Source organism: Heliangelus exortis, chromosome 16, assembly GCF_036169615.1.
Source record: "Heliangelus exortis chromosome 16, bHelExo1.hap1, whole genome shotgun sequence".
Lineage (NCBI taxonomy): Eukaryota > Metazoa > Chordata > Aves > Apodiformes > Trochilidae > Heliangelus > Heliangelus exortis.
This window is the reverse complement of record NC_092437.1, coordinates 13,856,546-13,884,210: the sequence shown is the minus strand read 5'-3', so window position 1 is coordinate 13,884,210 and position 27,665 is coordinate 13,856,546. Positions and strand designations below refer to the sequence as shown.

At 48.2% G+C, this 27,665-nt stretch overlaps 1 protein-coding gene across 1 annotated transcript in view; it reads right to left on the bottom strand.

Moving 5' to 3' along the window:
• Window positions 1-769: 769 nt before the first annotated feature.
• TOX2 (TOX high mobility group box family member 2) overlaps window positions 770-27,665 on the bottom strand; it is a 144,063-nt gene continuing 117,167 nt past the window's right edge. The window contains exons 4-9 of the mRNA XM_071759620.1: window positions 25,327-25,566; window positions 20,996-21,223; window positions 11,872-11,952; window positions 9,561-9,968; window positions 7,453-7,583; window positions 770-2,012 (exon numbers count right to left, since the gene is read on the bottom strand). Of these exons, the coding sequence (XP_071615721.1) occupies window positions 1,976-2,012; window positions 7,453-7,583; window positions 9,561-9,968; window positions 11,872-11,952; window positions 20,996-21,223; window positions 25,327-25,566 (1,125 nt within the window). The 3' untranslated portion in view covers window positions 770-1,975. The remainder of the gene's footprint in view (window positions 2,013-7,452; window positions 7,584-9,560; window positions 9,969-11,871; window positions 11,953-20,995; window positions 21,224-25,326; window positions 25,567-27,665) is intronic.

Genomic DNA, 27,665 nt, shown 5'->3' with positions numbered 1-27,665 from the left:
GGCTTCCATGAAAGATCATTAGATCTCCTGGTGGTGATATTGCAGATAACAGACAAGCTGGGCTGAGATGTTGTTGCTCCTGCTGCTCCTCAGGAAGTTTTATTATGCTCCTGATTTAATTTTCCAATGGCTCAGGATTGCAGAGGTAAAATGGGACCTCCATGGCCACTGACACACAGTGGTGGCCACGCTGGGTTGATGAATGAGCTCCAAATGGGGCATGAATTACCAGGAGTCCTCCAGGCAGGTAGCCCAGGGGGGAAATGGGGATGTTCCATTCTTGCTAGGGAAGGATGGAAATGCCAGTCTGAATGCCATCTGAATTCTCCATCCTTTTAGTGGCCTTCTCATCCATGGGCAAGCTGGAAATGGGGCTTTTGTGGGCTCACCAGGCAGCTTGGTGACCTGTGAGGACATTGTCTGCTCAAGGGTGGGTGAAAGAGAGGAGGGTTGATGGGGCTGGGGAAGGGGATGGGTTTGTCAGCAAACACAGAAGGCAAGAAGTTATTGTTTGAGAAAGGAAAAACCCCTCTTCCAACCAGAGATTGTGACATCTTCCAAGGAACCCAAAGAAAAATGCTTCTCTGCCACTGCAGGGGGACACCTTGCACTACTGGGGGGTGGCAGAAATATTTATTTGAGTAATCTTAGCCCAGAAGAAGGAGAAAGCAAGTGAGAAGGTGATGGGAGAGGAGCGAGGGCTGGGAAAGCTGAGGAGGACAAGGACGTTTCCAGGTTGTGCCCCCAGAAGAAAGAGAGGTTGGGTCAGTTTTATTTTTCATACGTTTTATTATAAAGAAAGGTAAGATAAGCATTGTGAACTGAATGTGCCAGGAGCTGCAAAAGCAGTCCCCTCAAACAAAATATAAAATAAGAACCAAAACAAAACAACCCAGAAATGCACCTTATGAGAAACTGTAATTATGCTCTCTAATTTTTCATAAATAGACAAAAATCATTGTCAGCAATTTTTTTAAATAGATGGACATATGGCAGAAAAAATATAATAATGCCATACAACATGGATATAAACTGTCCATTTCTTGCTGTACAAACAATAGAAACAAGTTTGGCAGGCTTTTTTTTGTTGTTCTTTTTTTTATACACATCTCCCTTCTATGTATAACTAAAAAAATGTGCTACAATTAATATAAAATGCTCTTACTATAAAGTAAACTACTAATTTTTTTCACAAAAAAATCTTAAAGATGTCTTTAGCACAGCTCTAAAACACTTAGTAAACTACTTACAACTATCCAACAAATTATATTTTCATGATGTTTCACATTTCTCCTCTTGTATTTTGCCTTCTGCTCTCTCCCCCACCTACCTACCAATAGCTTGTATTTATTTTTTGTATTTTTACTTTTTTATATTTTTTTTTGCCAGACATCCAAGGCCTTTGCATGTACAATATTCACACAAATTTCACATTTTCTTGCACAAAGTTTAGTGCTGTTAGCAAGTCAAAAGAGTGCATCCTCCTACCGTGCTGGCCTAATGCTGTAGGACACCAGACCTGGGTTTATGCTGCATCTAAAAGCAGTTCACTAGGAAAATAGTCTGTAGCTAAGCTGATGGCAAGCAGAAAAACAGTGTCCTTAGGTTATTATGGCATCCTTAGGTTATTTTATTTATTTATTTGTTGCTTTTGTGGTCGTTTATTTTTAAAAAATTCTTATAATTTTTTTTTTTGTTCTTCATGATTTAGGAGAATTTTTTTTTTAATTTATTTTTCTGGAGGGAGGGGGGAGGGAGGGACAGGGAGGAAGGTTTCCATAGAAAGTAAACTTTTAGAGTTCAAAAATAAGAAGTGAAAACTGCTCTTAGAGCCTGGAAACGAAGCCAGCGACGAGGTGCAGTGGCAGCTCTCTCGTCCCTTCGACTTGCTCGGTGCCTCCCCGGGTGAATCCGTAAGACAGAGCCCTCTCAGCTGTCCTTCTTCTGAGCCTCCTCAAAAAAGAGATGTGGAGTTTTAGGTGAGGTAGAGTGCCTTGTCCCTTGGCAGCATGCTGTGGGAGAAATGGGAAGGAGAAGGTGAGATGGGCAGGGACCCTGCTGGGAAGTCACCTGGGGGAGGTGGAATGAGGGTTTGCAGACCTGATTTGAGCCATGATGTAGGTTTTGTGGCCCTCTTAGAAGTGAGGGGTTGGAAGGACCTAAAAGATCATCCAGTCCAACCCCCCTGCCAGAGCAGGGTCACCTCCAGCAGTCACACAGGGACACATCCAGGTGGGGTTTGAATGTCTCCAGGGAAGGAGACTCCACAACCTCTCTGGGCATCCTGGGCCAGGGCTGTCACCCTCACAGGGAAAAAATTTTTCCTTATATTTATGCAGAACCTCCTATGTATTCATAGGTCCTCCCATACCTCCTATACAGACTCCTCCATAACATGGGGTTTGTGGCACTCCTTGGGAAGAGGCTTGCACAGAGGGATGGGGATACAGAGAGGAACCAAGCAGAAGTCACTGAAGAGAGACAGCTTGGTGTACTTGTAGCTCTTCCTGAATTTCAGCAGTAAAGGCTAAGCCATAAATTCATTCCTGTAACTTAATTTATGCTTCTGCTGGGCTGTGAGGAGGGTCAACTCTGGATTTCCCTGCAGAGCTCGTGAGTGTGATGCTGGGACCAGTTCCACCATTGTGCCGTGGAGCACCATGCCTGGAAACAGCCCCATGGCCACCACTCCCCTTCTTCATCACACATTATCCTTAGGCTAAGCCATGGAGATTTAGCAGTTGTTTGGAGCACACTGGAGCAGGGGGTTTCAAAAATATGACTGAGGGTTGGCTTATGCCAGGAGATGCTCTTTGGGTGTCCAGGAGAAGTCTGATGTCTGAACTGCATGGGAGCAAGAGGTACCACCTGCTCACTGCCTCTTCCAATAGAAGTACAACTGGGAAAAGTAATCAGAAAGTGAAGGAAAAAATTGCATTGAGACAGTGGGATGATCTGGTTCTTCCTGTGGGCCTGATGAAGAGAGTGGGAGGTAGGAGGAACCCAAGGAAGAGTGGGGTGCTGCTGTATTCACAAGGCTGGTGGGACAGCAGCCAGTCTGTGTGTTCCCACGGCCCTGGCCCACCAGACCTTGAGGCAATCATGTTCCTGAAGCAATGGCTTTGACTCTAAGAGATGCAGGTGTGGGCTGCCTGCACCTTTCCCTTCCCATCACAGTGTCCTCTGAGGAAGATGAGATGCAGAGAGAGGAGAGGCTGAGGTCCCTCTTTGCTGGCTGATGCTCTGTGTGGGGTCTGCTCTGACATCCAGGCTGTGAAAGGCTCTGACCATCCCCACAGATCTCATTGTCCATAAAGACACCTTGGCCATAAAAGGTTGAGGAGTGTTAAAAAGATATGGTGGTGTGGATGTTGTGTGTGCGTGGAAGAAGGAAAGAGCAGAGAGCAGGAAAATGCTGCTGCTGATAGAGCTGTCTCCTGACAGAGCACAGAGTCTGCACTTGGTTAATCTCCATGTCTGATAATCTGCATTTTAAATGCACAGTCTTCCCTACTGCACTCAGCAAAGATTTAATGCCACTGAGTAGCAGTGAGGTATTCTAGTACTAAAACTTTATTAATTTTACAAAATGTGCTACAGAACATTTCCCAGTTCATTACGAAGTATTACCATAGATAATTGAATCCAAACTAAGTGCATTTGGGGAGGGTTTATCCTTGTTTTTTAACAGTGTTTGCTCATTTAGTTTCAGATTTGGAACATTCCCACATTTGGAGAGGATCACTTCATAGTTAGCAGGAATGAGCAGGGCTGTAAGTGTCTGGATGAAGTGGCTGGAGGTGTTCTGTGTCTGGACAGGGCATAGCTGGGACTGTCCCATCCTTTACCCTAAAGGAGAGTGGGAACCCCTGACTGATTTGGGTTGGAAGAGACCTTAAAGACCACCTAGGTTCAACCCCCCTGCCATGGGCAGGGACACCTCACACAGCCCAGGTTGCTCCAAGCCCCATCCAACCTGGGCTGGAACACTGCCAGGGATGGGGCAGCCACAGCTTCTCTGGGCAGAGAGAAGGCTCAGAACCCTCACAGCAAAGAATTGCTTCCCAATATCTCACCTAAACCTCCCTTACTTAATCTTAAAACTGTTCTCCTTTGTCCTATCACTCCAGGCCCTTGTCAAAATTCCTCCCCAGCTTTCCTGGAGCCCCTTCAGGCACTGGAAGGTGCTCTAAGGTCTCACTGGAACCTTCTCTTCTCCAGGCTGAACAACTCCAATTCCCTCAGCCTGGCTCCAGAGCAGAGGAGCTCCAGCCCTCAGATCATCTTCATGGCCTCCTCTGGAAGAGAGGAGAAAGCTTTTTAAATGATTGTTCCCAAAAAGAATCTAATCTGGGCCTTGCAAACAGAGGAATGCCAGAGAAAGGTGAATCCAGTTCAGTGTTATCATCAAAATTCCTAAATGTTAGGAGAAAAATGCAAATCAAACCCTGAAGACAGCTGTGGTTTGGAAAGAGTGACAATCAGAAGACAGGGCAGGAAAAAACCAAATGGGGCACCTTGAGGAATTAAGAAAGATTTGCAGGTGATTGGAAACCAAGGTGCAGCCTTGCTAGGGGTGAGCCTGGAGAAAATCCCTACTAAACCCAGAGTAAGTGTGAGACTGAGGCTGTCAGGTGAGGGAGACAGGGGACTATTGAAGCAGTTTGTGCTATGATGGCAAAAAGAAATAAAATTCTGTGCTGCAGTTGCTCGTGGGAAGTGACAGTCATACACTGAGGAAGAACTGAGGAACTCTACTCGTCTCTTTGCTGGCAATCTAGGACACTTTGGGCTTAAGCCCAGAAAGAGCTGAGAAAATTGGCTGGAAGTTGGTAAGCAGAAATCATTTAAGAGAGGGGAGTGAGCTAAGAAGCATTTCAAGTGTTTCTCTCTCTCTCTACCATGGCTGAGTTATGAATTAAGGAGTGACTGCTCCCAGGATCCCAGACCTAGAGGGCTGTAAGGGAAGAAGTGTCAGTCCATGGTGTTTTAACTACCACTGATAGGCTGGGAAAAAGTCCCCAACCCACAGACAGCAGTTCCCTTGTTAGACTGAGAAGGACAGAAAGCCAACCTTGTCAGATGATGGCTGGATGACAAGCACCAGGGCAAATGTAGAACTGGGAGGTTTTAGCCCAGCTAACCCAGCACCAACACATGTTGGAAGGTATAGAAATACCAAGGGGAGACATGAAAAATCCTGGCCCAGAGAGCAAGACTGGACTGCCTGTGTGCTGGGGAGCTTGGTATGATCCTCTCTTCCAGGAACCTGGACTGCAGCTGAACCACATCACAGCACAAAATAATTCCTTTTCTTCCCAGACAGCTGCTGACGTTGCTCCTCTGAGTGCTGCTCTAACTGCAATTAATTTGACTGCAGTTTTGGGGGTGAACTGGGCAATGAATTGATCCAGAGACTTCCCAGTTATACCCAAAACTGGCCTGATGACTCCAGCCCAACAAGAACTACCTTCTCTTTAGGGCTGCTTGGCTGACTGCAAGGGGCTCACCTGCATCCTCCTGGCCATGTAGCCTGGAGGTAACTTCCAGCATCATGTGGCAACCAGAGCAAAATAGATTGGAGAAAGCAGCACAGCCAGGAAGATGATCACAAGCAGATCATTGCTCTTCTTGACCTGAGTGCAGCCTTGAGACACACTGGGGCTGCAGCCCTACAACTGGGGATGCCAGCAGCCATGCCAAGCATCACCATGCCAAGCAGCAGACACCAGCACTGAGCAGGAGCAAGAGGTGAGGGCACTGCTGATGGACCAGGTGTCACAATAAAATGAGAAGGAGCTGGGCTGCCAGCAGCTTGTGTCTCTAGTCACAGGAGCTGGGTTCCTTCCTTGAGAGAGACTATGACATTTTTTGGAGCACTAAGCACTCTGCAGTACTGATCTCTACCCATCTGAGTTCACAGCTATAATCTACTCTAGCAATTATCTAGAAGTCTCTGTATAATCTGTCGGGTTTTAGAATGATTTTTTTTTTCCAGGAAGCTGTGGTAAACCCATGAAATTTGATATTTCTGCTGTGACAAAGGCATGAAATGCATGAGCTTTGATCATTAGTAGCATGGGCCCTGTGCTTACAATAGGGTGCTCCAGCCAGATGGCACAGAGCTTGTTTTAGCAACACAAAACTCAACCCTGACAACTACAGTAGCATTTCACCTGTTTCTAGAGTGCCTTGAGTTTTCTGCTGGGGGCCTGGGCAGTTGGATTTGCAGAGGGAATCAATTCATCTCCCAGCTGATCAATTCATCCTGATCAGTGATGCTCATTTCTCAGGGGAGCAATTCCTGTGGGAGCTGCCCCTCCTCAGCACCTCTGGAAATTGGAATCTGTGTGCCATAACCCTCCAAGCAGCTTTAGCACTTTGCCCACAGCATCTGAAGTGACTTTTATCATTGGGTCCTTTCTTTGGGGCTGCTTGCAGATGCTTGAGGCTTGACCAAGGAAAGGTCATTGGTAAAGCCCAGAACAATCCACGTAGCTGAGCACCCTCAGAGAGGCAGACAGCAAGGATATTCTAAAGGCTCAGCAAGTTATTTATTTCTCTGAAAGAAATAAATATCTGTATAGCCTGAGCCCAGCCCAGCAATGGTAAGTGCACTGCTGGCACAGACAGGAGCCATGCTCTGAAAAGCCTGGGAGCTTGCAATTATCCTTAGTGAAAGCAGAATGTTCCAGTGCTTCAAGCAATACTCAGAAGCCACCAAGCTCACCCAGCAAACCATGTACCTGCTGTACAGAGCACAACAGCCACCTCTAAACTGTTCCTGTTGAGCCAGGAGCAGTGGATCAGGCAGAGGTGGGGAATGGCATTCACAGCCTCACTGTTCCCCAGCTTTCAGGCTATCATAATGTTCATCTTTACCAGGGAATTTCTGCAACCCTTCAGGCTGGCATGTTCATCCCAGAGCTTGGGGATGCTCTGTGGATAAGGGGGAAGATCTGTGCAGAAGATGGTGGTGGCCTCTTCCTGCACAGTGCAGGGGACCAGAGCCTTGTACCCTGTTAAACCCCTGCACCACCAAGGGACCCACTGCTCGAGACAACTGGAGAGGTTGTTACCAAAGAGAAAGGTGATCTCTTTAGGAACAAAAGGCATGGACATGGCCACCCCCAAACCTCCAGAGACTCTTCTTGGGACATTGGGCTTCCCTGTCCTGCTCTAGAAGGAAAGATGTCAAAATCATCATTGCTACTGGGATGGAAACACAAAAGAGGGAAACCTCTCCATGCCAAATTTATCTATTTTTTAAGCTCCCTTCTGCCCTAGCATCCCTTCTGTGAGCCAACAGAGAAGAGGAAACCTTGAACATCATTGACCATAACCACCCTACCAACTTGCTATCCACTTGAGGGCAGATTCTCAGCCTTTGTAAACTGTCATGGCTCAGGTACTAGAAAAGGGCATTAGAAAAGTGCTGTTTTGTTTACTGGCCTGCAGTGGTTAATCCCACACTCCCTGCTGGGGAAGTCGTTGTCCCACTCAGTGCCTCCTGGAGGGTTTGATGCCCCAGGTGAACGGGGTCCGATGCTGTTCTGAAACTCAGATGAAATGTGTGAGAAGTCCTGTAGGGTGGAAAGAAAAAAGGTTACAGGAGGATACACAGCAGGAGAAACAGCAAAACTAATAACACTGCACCAAACACTGCAAGATGCACTCAAGGGCCAGGGCTGTGCCACTGGAAATGCAGCTCCCTTTTGCAGCAAGATGTCCCCTCAGCATCACTACAGGAATGAGGTGAGGAACAGCCCCAGAAGCCATTCCCTCTCCTCCAGCTGTCACAGGATGCTGTGGGACTGTTTTATTGGAAAACTGATTAGCTTTCCCAATTTTTGGGGGGGTTGGTTTAATTAGGGACCACTTGGCAATATATACAAACAACAGTCATGGTAGTTACCTGACCAAGAATGTGATTTTCTCCAAAGCATCCAAATTAGGGCAGTGCTTTTGTTTGTTTGTTTGGGTTTTTTCTTTGGTTGGGTTTTTTCTTTGGTTTTTTTTTTTGTGTTGTTTTTTTACATTTAATTTTTTTATAAGCAAACATGTGAAATGAAGGTTCAAAAAATGCTGCCCTCAGCAACAGCAAAGACCCCAGTTAAAGTGATGATAAGAATTCCCTTTTCTGTTCATTTCTGCCCTACCACCAGATCACAGAAACCCCTTTTCCTTATGCAGAGCCAAAGCCCAATCACAGTGCTTGAGAAGTTCCTTGGGACACCCTGAGCAGGCTGGAAATTACAGTCTGACTGAAGATTTGACCTTGCAACATGTGCCTGCTTATCAGGGATAACTGAGCATCCATGTCCCTGCTATCCTTTGGTTTTCTCCCACTGCAATATCTAGTTCTAAATTAATAGGTTTTGTTTTATCAATGTTAGCCCCAAACTGAGCAGGTCACACTAGGGGGCAAAAAACTTTGCTCATTGCTAATGTGCTGGATGAATTTAGTGATATACAGCAAGCACACGTGACACACAAATGCTTCATCCAGCTGGGTGAATGCTGCAGTTAAAAGTAAAGGCAGCAGCTGTCAATGCAGGGCATGTGTGTCCTCCACTGTGACCAGTCCATCCAGCTTATATCCCACATGGAGAAACTCTGAAAACCTCTTGTCTGCTCCTTTATGTACTGGCAAACTCTCAAGAGGGCACAGGAAAAGTTTTTTGCTATAGTAAATTTTTCTTCCAGACCCATTTTCTTTACAGCAGGTTTGAAGAGGAGAGACCCTGGCCCCACGGGCTGGGCAGGGCTCTGGGAGGTTTACACCTTCAAGCACCCATTGGGTGATTTTCTCCTATTGCCAGGCAGCTCTTTGAAAAATACTGATTTAACATCTCGTTTGTGACATTCCCTCTGTCCTTCTTCTCCTCCTCCTGGTACCTGCCATGTCCCCTGCCAGATCCCTGCTGTCAGACCCAATATCACCAAAGGTTTCTCACTGATTATCCAACCCACTGTTCCAGATGACCAGACAAGGCTGGGGCACCAGGTGCACAAGGAGCTTTTCCCAGGAGCACCTCCAATTCCCACATCCACCCCATTGCCTCCATTGCACAAGCAGCTCTCCACAACTCCCTGAAAGGAGGTTGGAGTCAGGGGGCTTGGTCTCTTCCTAGCAACAAGTGACAGGACAAGAGAAAAGGGCCTCAAATTGTGCCAGGGGAGGTTTAGATTGGATATGAGGAACAAATTCTTCCCTGAAAGGGTTGTCAGACACAGGCTGCCCAAGGCAGTGATTGGGTCATCTTCACTGAAGAGATTTCAAAGCTATGTAGATGTGGTGCTGAGGGTTTTGTGGTGGTCTTGGCAGTGCTGGCTTCATGGTCGGACTTGATGATCCTAAAGGTTTTTTTTCCAATCCAAACAACTTCACGATTTTAAATCTCTGCCCCATTATTGGGTGGAGTGCTTATCCTCAGCATCCCCCCAAACCCATATGATCTGCAGGCTGGGGGAGCCAGGAGAAGCCTCTCCTGGTGCCAACATCTCCACCCACCACCCCCAAACCACCCAGAAACCATCAGACCCACCGTGCCACCTACCTGCTGGCCGGGTGGTGAGGAATTCATGGGGGGCTGTACCTGTAGTGCCATGGGAGGGGAGAGGAGGGGCTGCTGGGGGACCTGGGGCATGCTGAGGGGCTGGCTGAGCAGGGAGCTCTGCGGGTGGTGCAAGGAGAGCTGCTGGTGGAGTGGGGGGCTGATCTGGAATGAGGGTGGTGGGGAGGCACTGATGCTGGGCAGCATGGGCTTGGAGGTGAGGGGCCTGGAGAGGCTGGGGTGGGGGTGGACACGATAATTCTGCAGGTCTGATGGGGAGAGGAATGAGCCCAGGCTGGGGTAGGGTGAGGAAGGCTGTGGTGGCATGGGGTACATGGGCTGCTTGGGGGGAATGAGTTTGGAAGGTGGGTTGCTCTGGGCACTTTTTGTCTCCCCCTGGTCAGCAGAGCTCTGTGGGAAAACAGAACAGAAGGTGATGAGAAAAGAAGAGGGGAAACATGGTTACGTGTCCTGAGATCTGCTCATCCAGCTGATCAAACCAAGTCCTGGCAGCTCCAGCTCCTCTCCCACCAGCCACCTCCTGCACTCCCAGCCCCACGGCTGGCTGGGAGACCACAGGCTGGCTGCAAATCCTCATCAGAGCAAATAAAGCCCAGGAACTCATCTGTGCCTTCAGCAGAGCCTGGAGCATCACAGAGCCATTAAACAAGCACAGAGGCAACTGCTTGCCTGCAGCTCACTCCTTAGGTCCATGTAGGTGGGTGACAAAATCACTTTTGCTTCCAATAGAGAACAAATGGCACTGTAAAAGCTCTGCTTTCCTGATATTTTGTGCAGCCCTGGTGGGGTCTCTGCTGCACAGGACAATGGTGGCCTCGTTTCTGCAGGAAAATGAGAAGAACAAGGGGACATTTTCTGGCTGGGACAATGAGGTTTTTGTCCTGCCATGGGCTCTGTAATGATACTCCAGCTCCTTTCTCACCCAGCAGCGAGGATCACACTGTGCTGCTGTTTTATGCAAAATGAAGTTCCTCTTCTGCAAAGAATTGGCCACTGGAGAAATTGGAAAAAAATGAAACCATCCACTCCAGTATGGTGACTCCATCCCTCCATGCTACCTGCTGTCAGACACATTCAAGGCAAGACCCTCAGGGGTTTCCAGAGGGCCAAGAAGAGCTTTTCAACTCTCAATAAATCCCTTTTTCTGTCTGTGCTGCTGTTCTGCTTATGGGTTAAGACAGCTAGTGGTGCTCATATCTGTGTGGGGCTTTGAGCCTTTCCAGCCCACCACCACAACCACATAGACCCCACAGATGATGGTTTATTTGGGACATCACATAATTTCCTGTAGCAGCTGATTATGTACTAAGGGTGTGCTGTAATACCAAGGACAAGCTTTGAAGAGAAAACAACCCCCAACCCAAGGGCAACACATCCCCCCTGGGGCCAAGAGATTTGCAGAAGCGACTCGAAATTCACATGCAGCAAACACCCATGTCCTATCTCTGAAAGCAAGGAGGAGAGCAACGTGTGAAGTCTCCTGGGATGGGCATCGAGGTGTGGAGGACTGAGATGGGCAGGCACTTGGCCCAGGGGCAGCTTTGCAGCACCAGGAGTTCCCCTTTGAACCTGAAATCCCCTGAAAATTAAGGTGCCTGAAATGGGCTCTCCAGGCTTTGATTGAGAAAAATGTGTTAAGCACATCCCTGCTCACAACCAGCAGGTCTGGGTCTCACCCCTAAACCCTGCTCTGGGCTCAGTGTGCATGGGAGAAGCTGGACCTGGCTACGGTCCTGGGAGCCCAGAGCTGGGCTGTCACCATCCCCCAGGCCAGTCCTGGCTGTCATCCATGGTGAGCTTTGTCTCCTGCTCTTGTTTCCTGCATTCACACCCTGAGAACCAGAAACAGCCACTGGTTTTAGAGACAGGCAGCCAGGACCCCTTTGTCCCCAAGCAGGGACATTCTGCCAGCTGATGAAGACAAACCTAAGCATGGTCTTGTTTCAGGGTGCTGAAGGCAGGAGCCAGGCTGGTGCCCACCCTAACCATGCTGCAGAGCACCTCTTGTAGATCCTTGGGAAGGTGCCTAGCATTGACAGCAGGGAAGCTGTGGCTGCCCCATCCCTGGCAGTGTTCCAGCCCAGGTTGGATGGGGCTTGGAGCAACCTGGGCTGCTGGGAGGTGTCCCTGACCATGGCGGGGGGTGGGAACTGGATGAGCTTTAAGATCCTTTCCAACCCAATCCATTCTCTCTGACTTATGCTGGATTTCCTATAAACTTGCTCCTTCCCAGAGAGTCCCATGAGTTGTGACAAATCCATCCCTGCCACCTCCATCCCCGTGTGGGTGGTACCTTGGAGACGAGGCTGGCCCGGTACGCTGCCAGGGCTTTCAGGTACTCCTTCTTTGCTGCTTCTGTTTTCCTCTTGTATGCCTGAAAGGACCAAGCAATGGACAATAATTAATAAAGGTGTTAATAGGGTGTTGCTGGGCTCAGCACGAGCATGAAAACCTCAGTTCTGCTGGAGAGGGATTTACCCCAAATCAGGCAAATATAGTCCCTGGGCTGGATCACGCTGGGTTTTCTTTAGGCATGGCAGGGCAGAGCACTTTGTGTGCCTGGGCAGGTATCCAGGCATGTCAGGTGTGTGAGCCACAGCCTGATTTTATAGGGTGAATTCCATGAAAACGCTTCCCAACAGGAACCTGGGGAGAGTCATGGTCCAGGCTCGTGGAAGAGCAAGAGTCAATCCCCCCAAAAGACAAGAGTAGCTTAAAAAATAGCAAGACATTCAGAAATCCTAAACTACTTGTTCATTTTCTTGCCTTTCCTCTTACTAAGCATTTAAAGTTCATCACTCTGCAGTCCTCCTCCACAGTTCTGAGAGCTGGGAAGTCCTTTCTCAGCACATAAAACCTGAGATCTTTGCCTCATCTCCTGGCTCTGGGAGCTGCAGGACAATACCAATGATCATGAGATACTTGCTATCCCCCCCAAAAAATAAAATAAAGCTTTGTAAGAGTGAATTATTGTTTATTTTTTCTTTTCTCCCCTCTCAGGAGACCTGTTCCATGATCGTTTCACAGGGCTGGTCCCCTTTCTGCCCAGAGTTTGGTCCTCCACACATGTAAAAGTAACAGCCTAGCTGGAGCAGTTTGAGTCCCCAGGGGTTTAACCACATCGTGCTGAGCCAGCCAGGAGAACATTTTTAAAAAGTAATCAAAATTTCAGCACAAAGGCAGAAAGTACTGAGAAAAAAAACCCAAACCCATCAGCCCCTCTCCTCTGCTGGAAACTCAAAGCCCTCCTGCAAGCAGAGCACCCAAAGTTGATTTCAATTAGCAGAGATTTGCATACATTTAATTCTGCTTTCCAAACAAGGACAGCTTTCAACAAGCAACATGCTGGAGCCCACTGGGAATACTTAGCTCCTTCCCCCTGCAAATTTCCAGAGCAGCACCCCGGGCTCCCTGCTAATACTGTCCTCCAAAGGGAAAATAACCTGCCAGCAGTTCAACTGCTCTTTTATTTGAATTTCAGTTAAAAATCCACACAGATAAATTCTATTAAAAATTATTTGAAAACCCTCTTTTCATTGCTAAATCAGTGAGACTCCTGTAATGAAATATTGTGACTTGACACATTGGAAGGTTTCAAATGGCAATTTTCTGAACCTGAGCATTTCCCTGAGTTTGTTTTTGGCTTTCTGGTCCTCAGGAATTATTATATTTGCTCCATTCAGAACAAAATTACTTTTCAAAATGTCAGCCTGAGGAAGAGTTAGCCTGTGAAAGGCATTTCCTCAGGCTGTGTTGGTTCCCTCAGGAATAGCAATTCCCTTTTCTCTGCCATCCTTACCCCCCTTGAGATGAAGCCCATCACAGTGACACTGGAGCCACCAACACAGGTGGCCACCACCTCTGCTGCCAACAAATGCTCTGAAATGTGGTTCCTGAAGCTGGCACAGCACCAAAATATGAATCCCCACCTCTCAGGCTGGTGTAACAGTGCCTGTGGCTGGGGGCTGTGGTACTGAAAACATTTCCCCCAGCAAAATAGCAAGAGTGATTTTTTTTAAATTTTTTTTTATTTTTAAGAAATCTAAGGATGCACGTGGAGGCAAATCCAATCATTAGGAAGACCTGCCTGGAGAAAAAAAACTGTAATCTGTGGCTAGTGAGAGGGGAGGTAAATGCAAATAAAAGAATAACCAATAAATTTAGTGACTATCCACATTTCATCACTAGTTGTTTTTTTTTTTCCTGATATACCCTTTTATTTCTCAGTCTTCACCCATCCTTCTCTTTGCTGGCCTGTGCTGAGCCTCACCCGAATTTGGGAAGTGCTGCTGGGTGCTGGTGATGGAGCAGAGCTGGGAAGGGGCATCTGAGCAGTGTCCTCCTGAAGGGAGAGCAGGATTGGACCCAGGAGGAGCACCCAGGCCAGCTCTGCTCCAACCCTGGCCACCAGGATAAGAGGACAGCCCAGGAGCTGTGGCCTCTGATGTTCTCTCCAGCTCTTGAAGGTTCCTAGAGGATTACCTGGTTTGTGACTAGAGAATCCCAGAGTGGTTTGGGTTGGAAGGGACCTTAAAGATCCTCCTGTCCCACCCCCTGCCATGGTCAGGGACACCTCCCACAGCCCAGGTTGCTCCAAGCCCCATCCAACCTGGGCTGGAACACTGCCAGGGATGGGGCAGCCACAGCTTCTCTGGGCACCCTGGGACAGGGGCTCAGCACCCACACTGTAAAAAACCATCCCTGCTGGTCTTCTGCTGGGATTTCTGCCTTCCTGCCCTGCAGGTGGGGGTCTCTAAAGTCCCTCAAGCTCCCGTGGGGACACCCAGCCCCAGGGAACACCCCGCTGACCTGCAGAGAGCAGATCCCAACCAAACTTCTCAGGAATCCTCTGCGTAAAGGCAGCTCTAGAGCAGCATTTATAATCTTTAAAATTTTAATTTCAACATTGACAAACCCATGTTACTTTCTAATTAAATCCCATTTTCTCTCAGGGATTTTAATTTCCAAGTAATTTATCAGATTTAAGGATCCTCAAAACATTTTGCATGTTTTTCTTTCTAACCTGCCGTGCCCGCTGATTTATTTCCCTTCTTCGTTAGCAGAAGGATTCATTAGTCATTAAGTGAGTGGGTGGGTTGGGAGGGGGAGCAGAAATGGCTGGTGATTATGAAAACAAAAAAAATCAGAGCTGTAAGAAGCATATGTTGGGATCGTAATCCTGACACCTCTGTGTCTCAGCAAAGCAGCTCCTAATTGTACCGTAATGAAATGTTCGTGTTTGATAACCAGTTAATTAGAGCAGACAATTATTCCAGACCCTGCTGACACCCACCACCAGCTCCATGTGGCACAGGCACTGACTGACAGCCTGAGCTGGTCCAGGGAACCCCTGCAGCCTGCTGCCTGCTTTAGCAGAAACGCTGCTTCCCAAGCCTGGGAAGGATGAAAAGAACCCAAACACCCTAAAAAAAATAATCAAGGGATTTTTTTTTTTTTTTCCTACTTTCCTTTTTTCCTCCAGGTTGCCCAGAGAAGCTGTGGCTGCCCCATCCCTGGCAGTGTTCCAGCCCAGGTTGGATGGGGCTTGGAGCACCCTGGGCTGGTGGGAGGTGTCCCTGACCATGGCAGGGGGTTGGATCTTGATGATCTTTAAGGTCCCTTCCAACACAAAACATTTGATGATCCTGTGATAAGGGGTCTGCTGGTCCCAAGTGAAATCCTTGTACAATCCTTGATGAAGTCTGGGGTGTTTTGCTTCAAAAAAGAACTAGGCCATCACGAAAGAAGAGATGGAAAGGGCAGCAAAGGTCTCCAGAAGGGCCAAAGGACTCATCTCATGTAGGCAGAAGACCAAGAGGAGCCACAGCCTCCAAATGCAATGCAGCAAAGAAGGAGGCAATGAGTGATCTCTGCACCCTCTGCAGATATAAGAAGAGGCAACAGGCTTAAAGTGTAAGGAAATGTTGGCTGAGTGAGAAAAAAGCATTCCTAACAGGAAGGATAATTAAGCAGGGGAAAAGATTGCCTGGGGAGATGTGTAATCTCCACCACTGTAGGTTTAAGTGCAGATTAGGCACACATCCATCAAGAATGGCTTAAGTAGAGATGATCCCAACTCCAGGCAGCAGTATGGTCTGGTTGACCTCTTAAGTCTCTCCTTGTCCTCCTTTCTATGATCCCATGACTGAATTTTTTTTACTCCCAAATGTATAAAATTGGATTTTATTCTGCATGGAAATCTGGAGAGTTTTTCTTGTAAATATTATACATTTTTCCTTCAAGATATCTCTTGAGGTCATCATAACTTACAGTTTCCTCAAAAGATGACTGGAAAGAACCTCCTCCCTGTAGGGTGGTGATGGCTCAACACACTTCTCTTTGCATAAGGCCTCCACATGGCCATCAGAAATGCACACAGCAAACACAGCCATGTCATCTTATTCCCTCCAAGCTCTTCCTCATGTCCTTGCACCCTCCTCTGTATCCCTCCTGCTCCCTTCTTGGGGAAAGCTTAACCTGTCCCTCCAACCATTAAAGCCAACTAACCCAAGCTATGTTTACCATGTAAATCTCAGCACATCTTTGGTCTAATGGTCCTTGTCTGGATTGCCAAGTCTCCTCCAGATTGCCAAGGCTCCTGCAGATTATGTCCATCATGAGGCTGCTGGTTAAGTGGTGCTCCAGTTCTCCCAGGCTCTCCCAGCTATGGGATGGGGGCTACTGGGCATCACCCATCCCTGAGGACACCTACACGGAAGGCTCTGGCTAAGAGAAGGCTCTGGTTTCAGGACAGCTCTTCCTTTATCCAGGTGGATATAGGGTGCTCTGAGAAATCCTTTGGAGAAGGAATAGAGAAACTCCCTCATCCTGCTGGTCACACTGCTGGTGGTGCAGCCCAGGACATGGCTGGGTTTCTGGGCTGCAAGGCTGACCAAAATAGAGTGGGCAACAGGAAGGTGCTCAGAGAGGGAATAGGAGAAGATGGCAGAGAAAAGCAAATCCCACTGGTAACTCATCGATATGCTCCAGGTTTGTCATGCAAAGGCAATGCCACTGATAGAGGATGGTCACCCAGGGCTGGGTGTCATCTGCTCTTGAGCACAGCTTGCTGGTGGCAGGGATGGTGGAGCCTGTGGGCTGGGGGGAGCAAGCTGCAGCTCTGCATGGTGGCATCAGCTGGGACCAGTCTGTGACCACCCCCTCCATGCTGGGAAAACTCCTTCCTGAAGAATCTGCAGAGTTTGCTCCGATCCAGTGCTCCAATTCTTCTGATTTCTGTCCCATCAGGGCAGCTCTGTTACACCTGGCTGGGTGAGGCTGTGAGTGCTGGTCTGGATCTCCTGATGGAAAAAAACCAAGGGATGGATTCTGGGAGCCTGGAGCAGGGACAGGAAACTACACCCTGTCCCTCACTTGATGAGAACGGCTGAATTAGCATTTCCCTCTCCTCTGAAGTCTGAGCTATCTCTACAGGAGCAGCTGCTCAACTATTTGCAAAGTTCAAAGAGGATGTATTAATATTCCCACTACCCCCCTCCTTGCCCCCAAGTCACATTCTTCATATTCCCATGTAAGCTTCTTAGAAAGGGCCACGCCAGCTGTTGAAGAATGAAGATTACACTGTCCTGCTAATGCAGGGCTGGAGATATTATTTAAAGGTATTGTTATTTATTACTGTTAGGCAGAGAGAGCCATGCTGGAAGGGGTTAAAATGGGGAAGAAAACGGCGCTTTGCTGAACAGGTGTCCTTGAGCAGTACCCAAGGACACGGAGATTGCTAATCCTGTATTCCACAGCATGATCAAATCACCAGGCAACAGATATAAATAAAAAAAGGCAGGAAATAAGGAAATTTAGATACAAGTGTGTCAGAGGGAAAATGAAGATTCATTGTGAAGAGGCTGCGAAGAGAAGAAGAAGGAACAAAATGACAAAGGCACAAATGATAAACCAGTAAGAACAAAAGGAAGGGGGGGGGGGGGCAAGAAAAAAAAAAAACCCTCTCTGTGAAATACATGTGTGACAGCAGCAGCCAAATCAAAGATGCTCCTAGATTGTGGTTTCTTGCATAAAATGCATTCTGGTTCCTGTTCAGTGTTTGCCTTTCAGCTAGTGCACAGAGAAGAAAAAAACAAAAAACAAAACATGTCTGAAATTGGATGTGAGCAACCTTTATTTTGCTTGTTTCATCAGGGGGAGAAAGCAAATTTGCTTTGTGGGAGCACCAGCACCTGCTCAATGGCAAATAAATAGCTACAGCTTTGATATTACAGTGCATATAATCATTAGCAGCACAAATGGCAGAGGGTTAACCCTGTGTTTGCCAGTCTGGGATACCTGGCAAAGAGTTGGCATCTGGTTTCTGCTTGCAGAAATGCTCCACATACGGTGAGGGCAGCTGGAGTGGGGTTGAGGGGCACCCAGGACCCCCACTTCCACCAGCACCAGCTTTCCTCATCCCTCTGGTCCCATCCTACGCTCTGCAAAACACATCTGTGCAGGATGGAGCTGGGAGGGAGGGATGGACCCATCTGCAGGCAGAGTGGGACGTGGGCTGGGAGGGCTCACAAGTGCAAAATGTGCTGGGAGAGGTGGGGTTTATCCACCAGCTTACTCTGAACACCCTCCTGGGCTGCTCCCTGCCTGCTCTCCCCATGGCAGGAACTGAAACCCATCCAGGGAGCTGGGAGCACACTGATCATTGCAAGGTGGAAAATTAGGTTTGCAAACCTCATCTGAAGCAGAACTCCCAGAGATATAAGGGACTGTTTCCTAAGGACATGGGGGCACTGAGATCTGGCACCTCTGAAGAGGCAATGGCCCCCAACATCTGGGGGCTGTGAGAGAGCCAAGGCAGGGACCAGACCCCAGACCCAAACCAGATCCTAGTTCCCTCTTCCCATACAAAAGAATCAGAATTGTTTGGGTTGGAAGGGATGTTAAAGATCATCTAGATGCAACTCTCCTGCCATGGGCAGGGTTAGGGTTAGGATGTGGATGCTCTGGACACCTCCCACTGGACCAGGTTGCTCCAAGCCCCATCCAACCTGGTCTTGAGTGATTCCAGGGATGGGGCAGCCACAGCTGCTCTGGGCAACCTCTTGAAGTGTGTTGTCACCCTCATAGTCAAGAATCTCCTTTACTTATGCCAGGAAGAGGAGAGGCTTTTTTTAACTACAACCTTGGCAATAATGGAACAAAAATTTCCCAGTTTGGTTCTTGCTTACTTTGCCACGTGCTGGCTTTTCCCTGGGTTGCCTTCTGCACTGAAGATGTGAAGATATTCAACCCCACAGCAGTCAACAGGCCAGAAGCAGCACACCAGGTACAAAACCTCCCTCTCCCACCTTCCCAGCCTCCCTAGAGCATGATGCTCCTGCCTGGCAACGAGTGGAACCACAGTCTGCTCCAGCCATGTGGCCACCTGGACTCCCAGGTCCCAGCAGGATTTTGGGCCAGTGATGGCATCACTGCATGGCTGTCCTGCTAGGTTACTGTCCCCTTCTGATCTGTGGCATGGCAGCACTTGGCATGGGCTGCTGGCCTCCATCACAAAAGTGACATCGTGTCCTGGAGAGAAAGGATCTGCAGGGCATCCTGGACATTTTTTTTACATCTTAAAGACATGGTATTAATGCTTCCCTACACCCTTTTTAGACTTTCCATTGCATTGCCTGATGAAGCTAAACAAACCTGAGGGGGGATACTGGCAGAGGAAAGCAAACAGGGACTAAATAAACTCTGTCCCAGCCAAACACTTGGAGAGGGAACATGCCCCAAGGCACAAACCTGCAATATGGTCCCAGAGGCAAGGATAAAGAGCAGCCCTGCAGCTGGAGTGCTGGGCAGGGAGGTAGCTGTCCTGGGAGAAAAGTCTCCATCTGGAGACAAAGCCAGGAAGTTAATATTGAAGCCTTCAGACTAGGAACAAATAACTTAATTAAATCAATTACAGAGGAAGAAACGAAGCCACTTAGAAAGTGTGTGTAAAGAGATGGCAAGGCTGCTCCTTTCTGCTTGAAGAGGAGAAGGGAGAGTTAGCAGGGGAGATAAAGGGGCTGGGTTAATCCCTGCTGTTAATTAAGAGCTGAGCCTTTGCACTGTGCCCAGCCAGGGTCTCACCAGCACTTCCATTACATAAACCAGAGTGCACCAGCTACCCAGAGATTTGTAACCAGATGAAGTGAGGGAGAGGCAGACAGAGGCTTTGGGGGGGATGAAAACAGGAGGAAGAGATGACATAAAAGCTTTTCCACTCTCCTGAAACACCCCCCCCCCACACACACACACCTCACCCCAATGGTCCAAAGCCAGCCCTTGCCCTGCAGCTTCCCTGCCAGCAGGATTGGGGTCAACCTCCTGCCCAAGGAGGGGATCCTCCTCCTTTCTTCAGCATGAAAAACTCCTTCCTCATCCCCCAGCAATTCATAGGGACAATCACAAAAACACCAGAAAAACACTGCACAGCACAGAGCAGCAAAAGGTGCCCCAGAAGGTGCCTTGCTAGGTGGAAAGCAGGGCTATTTCCTACCACGACTTCCATTTAAAAATCACCTTTTTATTCCCTTCCTACTGCATCCTCCCCCAGCTGCAGCTGCTCCAAATGGTGGCCCTGGCCACCCAAGGGGAGCCCGAGCCCCCCTGATGCTGGCAGCCAGGCTCTTGGAGAAGGACAGAGCATGGTTGGGGTCAGAGACACATCACACTCTCACAGATCTCACTCTGCCTGATAAAAAGCCAAGCTTATCCTGGGAAGTGTTTCCAGGGGTTTCTCCACAGGCCATAAGCAATTTCAGGCTCCTGGAACTCAGCACCAGCAGAGCTGCTCCAGCAGGACCCAGAAGCCTCCATGTGAAACAGACTGAAATTGGTTGAAAGCTCCAGGTTTCCTCAGTGAGGCCACTTCAGGCACCTCCTCCCTAAGCTTTTAAAGCCTCCACTTTCAGTTTGAGGCCAGTGATGGAGAGAGTTAAAGAGTTTTCAGCTGGTTTGCAGTCACACCTTGTAAGTAAACAAGCAGATCCAAACCCACGTCCCACCTAAGGCTGTAAAAACCCCAATGTCAAGGAAAAGCCACTAAGAGTTTTTGCAAAGAGCTTATCAAGAATAATTAGTTGTTGTAACAATGTCCTCTTCCCCATGGAACAACAGAGATTTTTTTTTTCTTCCAAGAAAACAAAAAGAAGTAGAAGCAAAGCAAACTTTGCACATCCTCTGGCAGCCCCATCCCTGCTCTGCCTCCAGAGGCGGTCAGACCCTCCCTCCTTGGGGAGGAGGTGTCCATGGGTCAGGTCACATCACCACCACTCTGGCTTGGGGCTGGCAGGGTACAGCCTGTTCAAGGCCCCAGCTGAGCTCCTAACAAGCTGGGGGGAGATGTGGATGCTGTGGACCATGGAAAACCACATTTCAACAGTGGAAAGAAGAAGAAGAAAAAAAAGAGATCAGTAACTCACTTGTTTTTGTTCTTCTCCCAAACTGTCCCACATTGATGCAACGATTTTGGATACATCTCCAAAGGTGGCATTGGGGTTTTGCCCTTTGATAGCTGCTTGTGTGTCTCTGAAAAACAGGGCATAGGCTGACACGGGCTTCTGGGGCTCATTGGGATCCTTCTTTTTCTTCTTCTTTTGGCTTTTGGGCTTTTTGCCCAGGTCTGTTGATGGTCTTTTCTCTCCAGTAACCTGCAAAAGCAAGAGATGAACCTTAGCAGTCAGTTGGCAGTAAGTCTGATATGAGTCCCTGCTACAACTTGTTAGCAAAGGAGGTGGGAGAGGAGGGGCAGGGGAGGGCAGCAGCCCTAGGGAGCCTCCAGGATCATTTCACAAACTGCTGGTGGGTGCCTGAGCCCATCCCAGGTGCCTCCTCCCAGCCCAGCTCACAGCTCGGGTTCACCCCTTGCTGCTCTAATGGTCCCTGCTCCAAAGTTGGAACTTCCCAGATTCTCATCCTCTGTCACACCTCCATCCCCATCTTCCTGGCATCACAAGCTCACTCCCACTTTGAGCCTCTTCTGGGAACTTTCCAAACAACCTCCTCTCCAGTCAGATTCCTTTAGCAGTCCAGGAATTTTTCCAAACTTGGCTTCCAGATGGTTTCTAATCTCCAGCCCATTAACCTCAGTTTGGAAGCTGCTTCTCAGCCTCTCCACTCCCCAGGGAGGAAAGTCACCAGCACCCACCAGGCAGCACCAGGGTCAAGTCTGCCATCACACTGTGGCCACCTCAAATTTGTTCCATCCTAACAGGTTTGTAAACCATATCCAGGAAAGATGTCCAGGAATTAAACTATTTTCATGTTCTAGATGAAAGGTTTTGCATGCACTGCTTACAGCCAGTCTGATCAGCTGTACCCACCCTTGGAGGTTGAACCAAGGGAGGAAGACACAGGTAATTTTGGCTGAACTTTGTAGCTGCTCAATACAAGATGTTTCCACTGGGCTGGGGAGGAAAACAGCAAGGCTGGGACCAGGGATGCTTCCAGTGAGGGTAAAGCTGCAAAATCCCATGGCTGAGCCTCCACTGAGATGCCCAGGGCAGTATGTTGAACATATGGGACTGCAGAAGAGCCAAGGAGAAGACCCCAAGAGAGCACTTGGCCATAGATCAAAGCTCTCCAGACATTACCTGTGGTCAGTGAAAGCTCTCTCTGCAGGGCAGCATCATTATCCTTATTTTCCATCACAGGAATAACTAAACAGACCTGAGGTTAAATATGGCAGACACTAAAACCCTTTGCTGCCAGTTCTCTGCATCCTCCAGGGCAAATAGGGCACCAGCTCCAGCATCAAGTGCCTGACTTCAGCAGCCCCTGAGCTCCATGGGCTACCTGTGTCACCTAGCAAGTTGCCCAGCCTGGCACTTGGAAGTCAAAAAACCAAACCCAAGCAGACTAAAAAAATAAAAAATATCAATCAGCACAGGTCTAGACATCAAACTGCTGTGCAACCTGTGCCTCCTGCCATGTGCTGAGAGTGAAAAGCTTTTTCTCCTGATAGGTTTGCTGATGAGATCATGGGCAGGGGACCACCAGGAGGTGGGGATGGAGCTGGCAGTGAGGGGAGGGCAGCACTGTGCCTGCTCAGCAGCTGCTGCCTGGGCAGCAGGTCCAGTCTCAGCCCAGTGATATTTGTGAGACAGACTGGTAGTGAATGAGCAGAGAGACCAAAAAAAACCCACAAAAACCCCCCCAAAAAACAGCATTTAATTCAAAATTGCTTGATTGAGCTTGAATGGGAGGCCTGGAGGTGAAAGGCTCCAGCTCATTAGAAGGAAAAAAAATGCATGAGAGGGCTTCAGCCCCTTGGCAATGAGCTGTGCTATAACTAACTGGAACCCTGTCTGGAGCCCCCAGGGGGACCTGCTCTTCTTGTGGCCAGTGAGCAAGAGAAGGAGGCAGAAGAGGCACACCAAAGCCAGGATGAGGGTTTTAGAAAGTCCTGCTTAGGTGGCAGCAAGGAGTGAATGGGACTGATGGAAAACAGAGGCTGCCTGCAAAGCTGCCTGGAGCTGTCAGCTCCCAGCAAGGAGCAGAGCAGATCAGATCAGACCTTTGCCTGAGCTTCCTGGGGTTTACCAGGCATGATGCAGCATGGGATGAGACAACAGCCCAGCCTTGGACTGCAGAAGATGGTTCAGCAAGCTAAGCCATGTTCACAGCTAAAGGCAAGCTCTTGTGTCTCCCAGTGTTGTCTAAGCAGGATGAAGTGCATGGCCAGGAGCCTTGGCATGGATCTGCTCTGGAGAGGCTGCAGAAGGTATGTTCAACACTACACATGGACTAGGGCAACTCACTGGTGACAGATGTTGGCCCATAAATTGATGCCTTGGTGCCACCTTGGGTGTTGAACCCATGAAAAGCAGGAACCTCCTGGACACCATGATTTTAATAACTATCAAGAGAGACAGCTGATGGAACTAGAAACTGGGCAGTACCTACCTCTCTGTCCCACTCTCCCTGAAGCAATGAAGCAAGGAAATGGATCAGTGAGGCTGGGAGACATCCTAAAATCAGAAGCTCCCAGGCTCAGAGGACCTGCTGGTTCTGAACTGCCTGCTGGCATCAGACCCATTTCTTTAGCACATGACCCTTTTAGTCACTAGATTAAATTCTTCTTGTTAGACCTTGACTTGATGACTTGTTGCCTAAAAGCCCTTAAAGGCCATATGAAAAATGACCAATGGATGAACACAGCACCTGTGTGGACAGACAAAGCAACCTGCAGGCCACAACATGGTTCTGCTGCTTTCTCCATGCTTCTTGTCCCCTTCCTCCATCAAACACACCACACCAGTTCCACCTCTCTAGCTAAGTAGTTTACAGGGCAGAAAAATGAGGGGGTGGGTGTTTAGGATTGGGAAAAATTCTATTCCCTGCAAGGTTTCAAAATTTGGACACCTCCACATTCTTCCTGCCCCCACAGGCATCACTGACTTAATGAGAACAGAAGATCCAACCCCAAAGCCATGTCCTCCCAGTGACTCCTGTGGCCCCAGCCAGCTGGGAGGAAATCTAGGGGATGTGGGAAGAGGCAGAGAGAGAATCTGGTGAGGAACTTAGCTGAAACTCCTTTTTTTTTTTTTCCTGACATGAAAGGTTTCAGCTCCCAGGTAATTGCCTGGAGCTGGTGACTTGGACACCAGAAGATGACACAGGCTATGGGGTCCAGGGGCACAGTGTCCCCCAAATGTGGAACACTGGAGTTTGAGAAATTCCATCTATTTGCAGTCACTTCTATCCCTTCTTTTTAGTTTCATTCCACTGAAGCTGTTTTTGCATCCATGTGGGCACTTTGCACTCTGACCTGAAGTAAAAGCTGAAAACCTTCAGTATTGATGAGAATACATTGCCTGGATTTCCATAAAAAGGGAAAGGTTTCTACTAAGTCTGAATGTTTCCTACTTTTCCAGTCTGCACTGGTTGCTGATCTGGTTATACATTCAAATCCTGTCACAACAGGAGGTTAACAAAATCACTGCTTCTGGTGTCATCCTGGGATCAGCACCTTCCAGGAGGTTGGAAGAGCCAGGGAAGGCTTGAAGCAAAGTCCCTGCAGGCAGGGAGAGCCACTGATGGAGAGGCATCAACCTTTTGATTGCTGTACCCTGCCCTCAGTAACCAACCACAGCCCATGTTGCTTGCTTGCTGCTGCGTTTTGAAAAAGATGGGCAACAGTCAGTAAGTTCCCAAAAGCCTCAAATACCCTTGGGTTTCTGGATGCTGTGCCCATCAGTTGTTGGGCTGGCTGCAGAAGCAGACTCTGTGCCACTGAGATGCTGCTGACAATTTAAAACACTACCTGGGAAAACTAAAAGGCAGCAGGTTCTTCCTCTTTTAACTTTTGTTTTTCTGTTTGTTTTTTTTTTTTGTTCCCCTCTCCCTTGCAAACCACATCCAGTAAGCTCAGTGAAATCCCACCCTGCATCATTTTCTTTCCCTGTTTTAGTTTCCTCCACCTGCCACCAGAAACCTAACTTTGCACCCAAGCATCTGCAGAACCTTAGCCCTGAACCTGAGAGGAAACTGAAGCTTGACAGATCTGGTAAACCCTGGAAAGAAAAGCCCAACTCTCCCTGCCAAGCTTTCTGCACATGTGCTGCACGTCACCCTGCCTTGGGAAAAACCTCCCCATCCATGGGAAAGTCTCTCACTATATATACAGATTTTTAAAAGAAAGATAAAAAGACCAAAAGTCTGCTCTATTTAGCCCAAATCATCCCTGGCTGTCAACCCCCATTTGCTGTTTTCTGGCCATTTGTTCCGATGGGAGCAACTGCACGTCACATACCTTGTAATGTGACTCTGTCTCCTCTTCCTGAGTAGAGCTGGAGGGAGATGGTGTAGCTGACTTACTTCCCGGGGGTGATGGGGACCCATGGGTGACACTGCTCCTTATCCCCATCTGAGAGATAAGCTGTGACTGGCTGAGAGCACTCATGGGGCCGGCCAGCATTCCGGGACGGCTGAGCAGGGGCACTTGGCGGTTGGATTCATAGGATGTGGCATCCGAGTGGACCATCTCCTGGATCTGGGTTAGGAGAACAGCACTTTGTAATTTAAAAAAAAACCAAAAGGTACGGATGTATTTATTTATTTATTTCTCATACTGTCAAATCACTTTCCTGTGAGCTCTTATAACCTGATTTAAAGTTCTTTGACACAGCTGGTAAAGTCTTCCCTGTGTCCCCCTTTCCAAACAAGCCAAGAGCAAGAAACGAGTGCCATGCAGCAGGGGCTCTGTTCCTGCCACCACCCTGCCCATGGGGACTACAGAGAGGTTCTAGGTTGGGGTTTGTGCACAGGTCTGTGTGTCCAGGAGGAGCCCCTGCCTGTCTCAGGGACCAGTGGTGTCTGGCACCTACCAGAGCTCTGAAAGAAAAGGTCAGAAATGAGAAATGGCAAAAAAATCTCATTTTTTTTGCCAAATGACTGGGAGAAGAGAGGGTGTTGCAATGTCCCAGGTATTTCTGGGGCCCAGCCCTGCTGCTGCAGATCTGAGGCCATCACTGAGCACTGGGACATGTGCCAAGGTGCTTGGGGACACCCATCCCTGATACATCAGTGATGCAGGCTCATGGTGAGGCAAGATTGTGTGGCAGGGGACCAGATTTTCCTAGATCTGCACTTCTTCTGTATTAATGACAAAGTACGTGGATTTAATTCACAGAAGGAAAATAATCTGAATTTTAACAGCACAAGGAGCCTGACTGAGGCTGACTTAGGCTGAACTGATGCCCTGATGCCTTTGGAGGCTGCAAGGAAACATCAGTGTACAAAGGCAGCAGGGCTGGCTTCAGTCCATTGTGGAGCAGAAAAAAACTTACTGCTGCCTGCATGTGGTAGGTTTTCTGTGCCCTTAAAAACTGCTTTATTGCAGCAGACTGGCCTTTTGCCACTCTAGGAAATCTTGTCCAAAAAGGCATTGAGGATGTGCCTGCTGTGGCCAGTAAAGATGGGGCTGAACCATCTTGATGCAGGACCACTGGGCAGCATCAGAGATGCAAAACTCTTTTTGCACCATCTGATGCAAAGAAATTTTGCATTTTTTAATCCAATATGCAAACACTGTAGGAATGGTCATGGGTGAGAGAGGCAGCAATGGGAGCCTGCAAGGTGTGGAGACAGGGCAGCAAGTTCCTTCCCAAACTCCAGTGCAAAAGGTACATTTGTCTTGGATTTTGTCAGTTTAATCCAGAATGTTGGAGAAGATCTGCCAGCTGCTAAAGAAAGAGAATAGTTTATTGTCCTTATTTTAAATTTAAATGCAGAAAAAGTTTAGGAGATGGGTGGTTTAGAAATGGGGAAGGCTATGAAATGTGGCTTAAAAATTTTAAAATTTAAAGTAGTTTGTTCACATTTGCAGCCCTGGCAGTCTCTTGGGTAAACACTGTATAAAGACAATTTGTTTGGAAACTTTTATTGTGTGGCCAATAGGCCACAACAGCTCTGTTTATCCATTAAATGTGTAATCATACACTTTTTTCTTTACAGTGCATGTTATTTATGCATCAGAGCAGAACAAGTCCAGGAGTGCAATTATGGATATGGGACATGTGCTGGAAATGCTTACACAAATTGGTAGGAAAAAACCAGAAAGCTGAGCCCAGGCTCACAGAAGCCACACAGAAACCTCCTGCTGACAGCAACCCAATCTCTTAAAAAGTGGAGATCCCTTTTCCTGGGACATCCCCTCCCTCAAGGCTGTCTTAGCCCAGAAGGCTCCTCCCAAGCAGATGTTTCTTTATAGGATTAAAACCTGGTGTTTTTAATTAAAACCTTTGCTGAATATTGCTGGTTCTGTCCTTTCCCCTCCCTCTCCCAGATCTCCATCTCCTTCCACCCTGGCCAGGAGGTTTTACAGAAGGACACATGTGACAATGCTCCCCATGTGAGACCCTGCTTTCTGGAGGAGTAGAATCTGACTCCACCACTTACCACTCCTTAAGCTTCTCTTCAGGTTTGTTGTTTGTTTGGTTTTTTTATTTTAATTTTTAAAATTTTATTTTATAAAAAATTCAGTTTTGGAACAACATGCCAGGCTGCCACCTCCCCCCCCACTCCCACTGTCCCATGGACCAGAGCGAGCAAGTGGTGGAAAAGCCATTTGTGTTCTCCAGATGGAAAAAT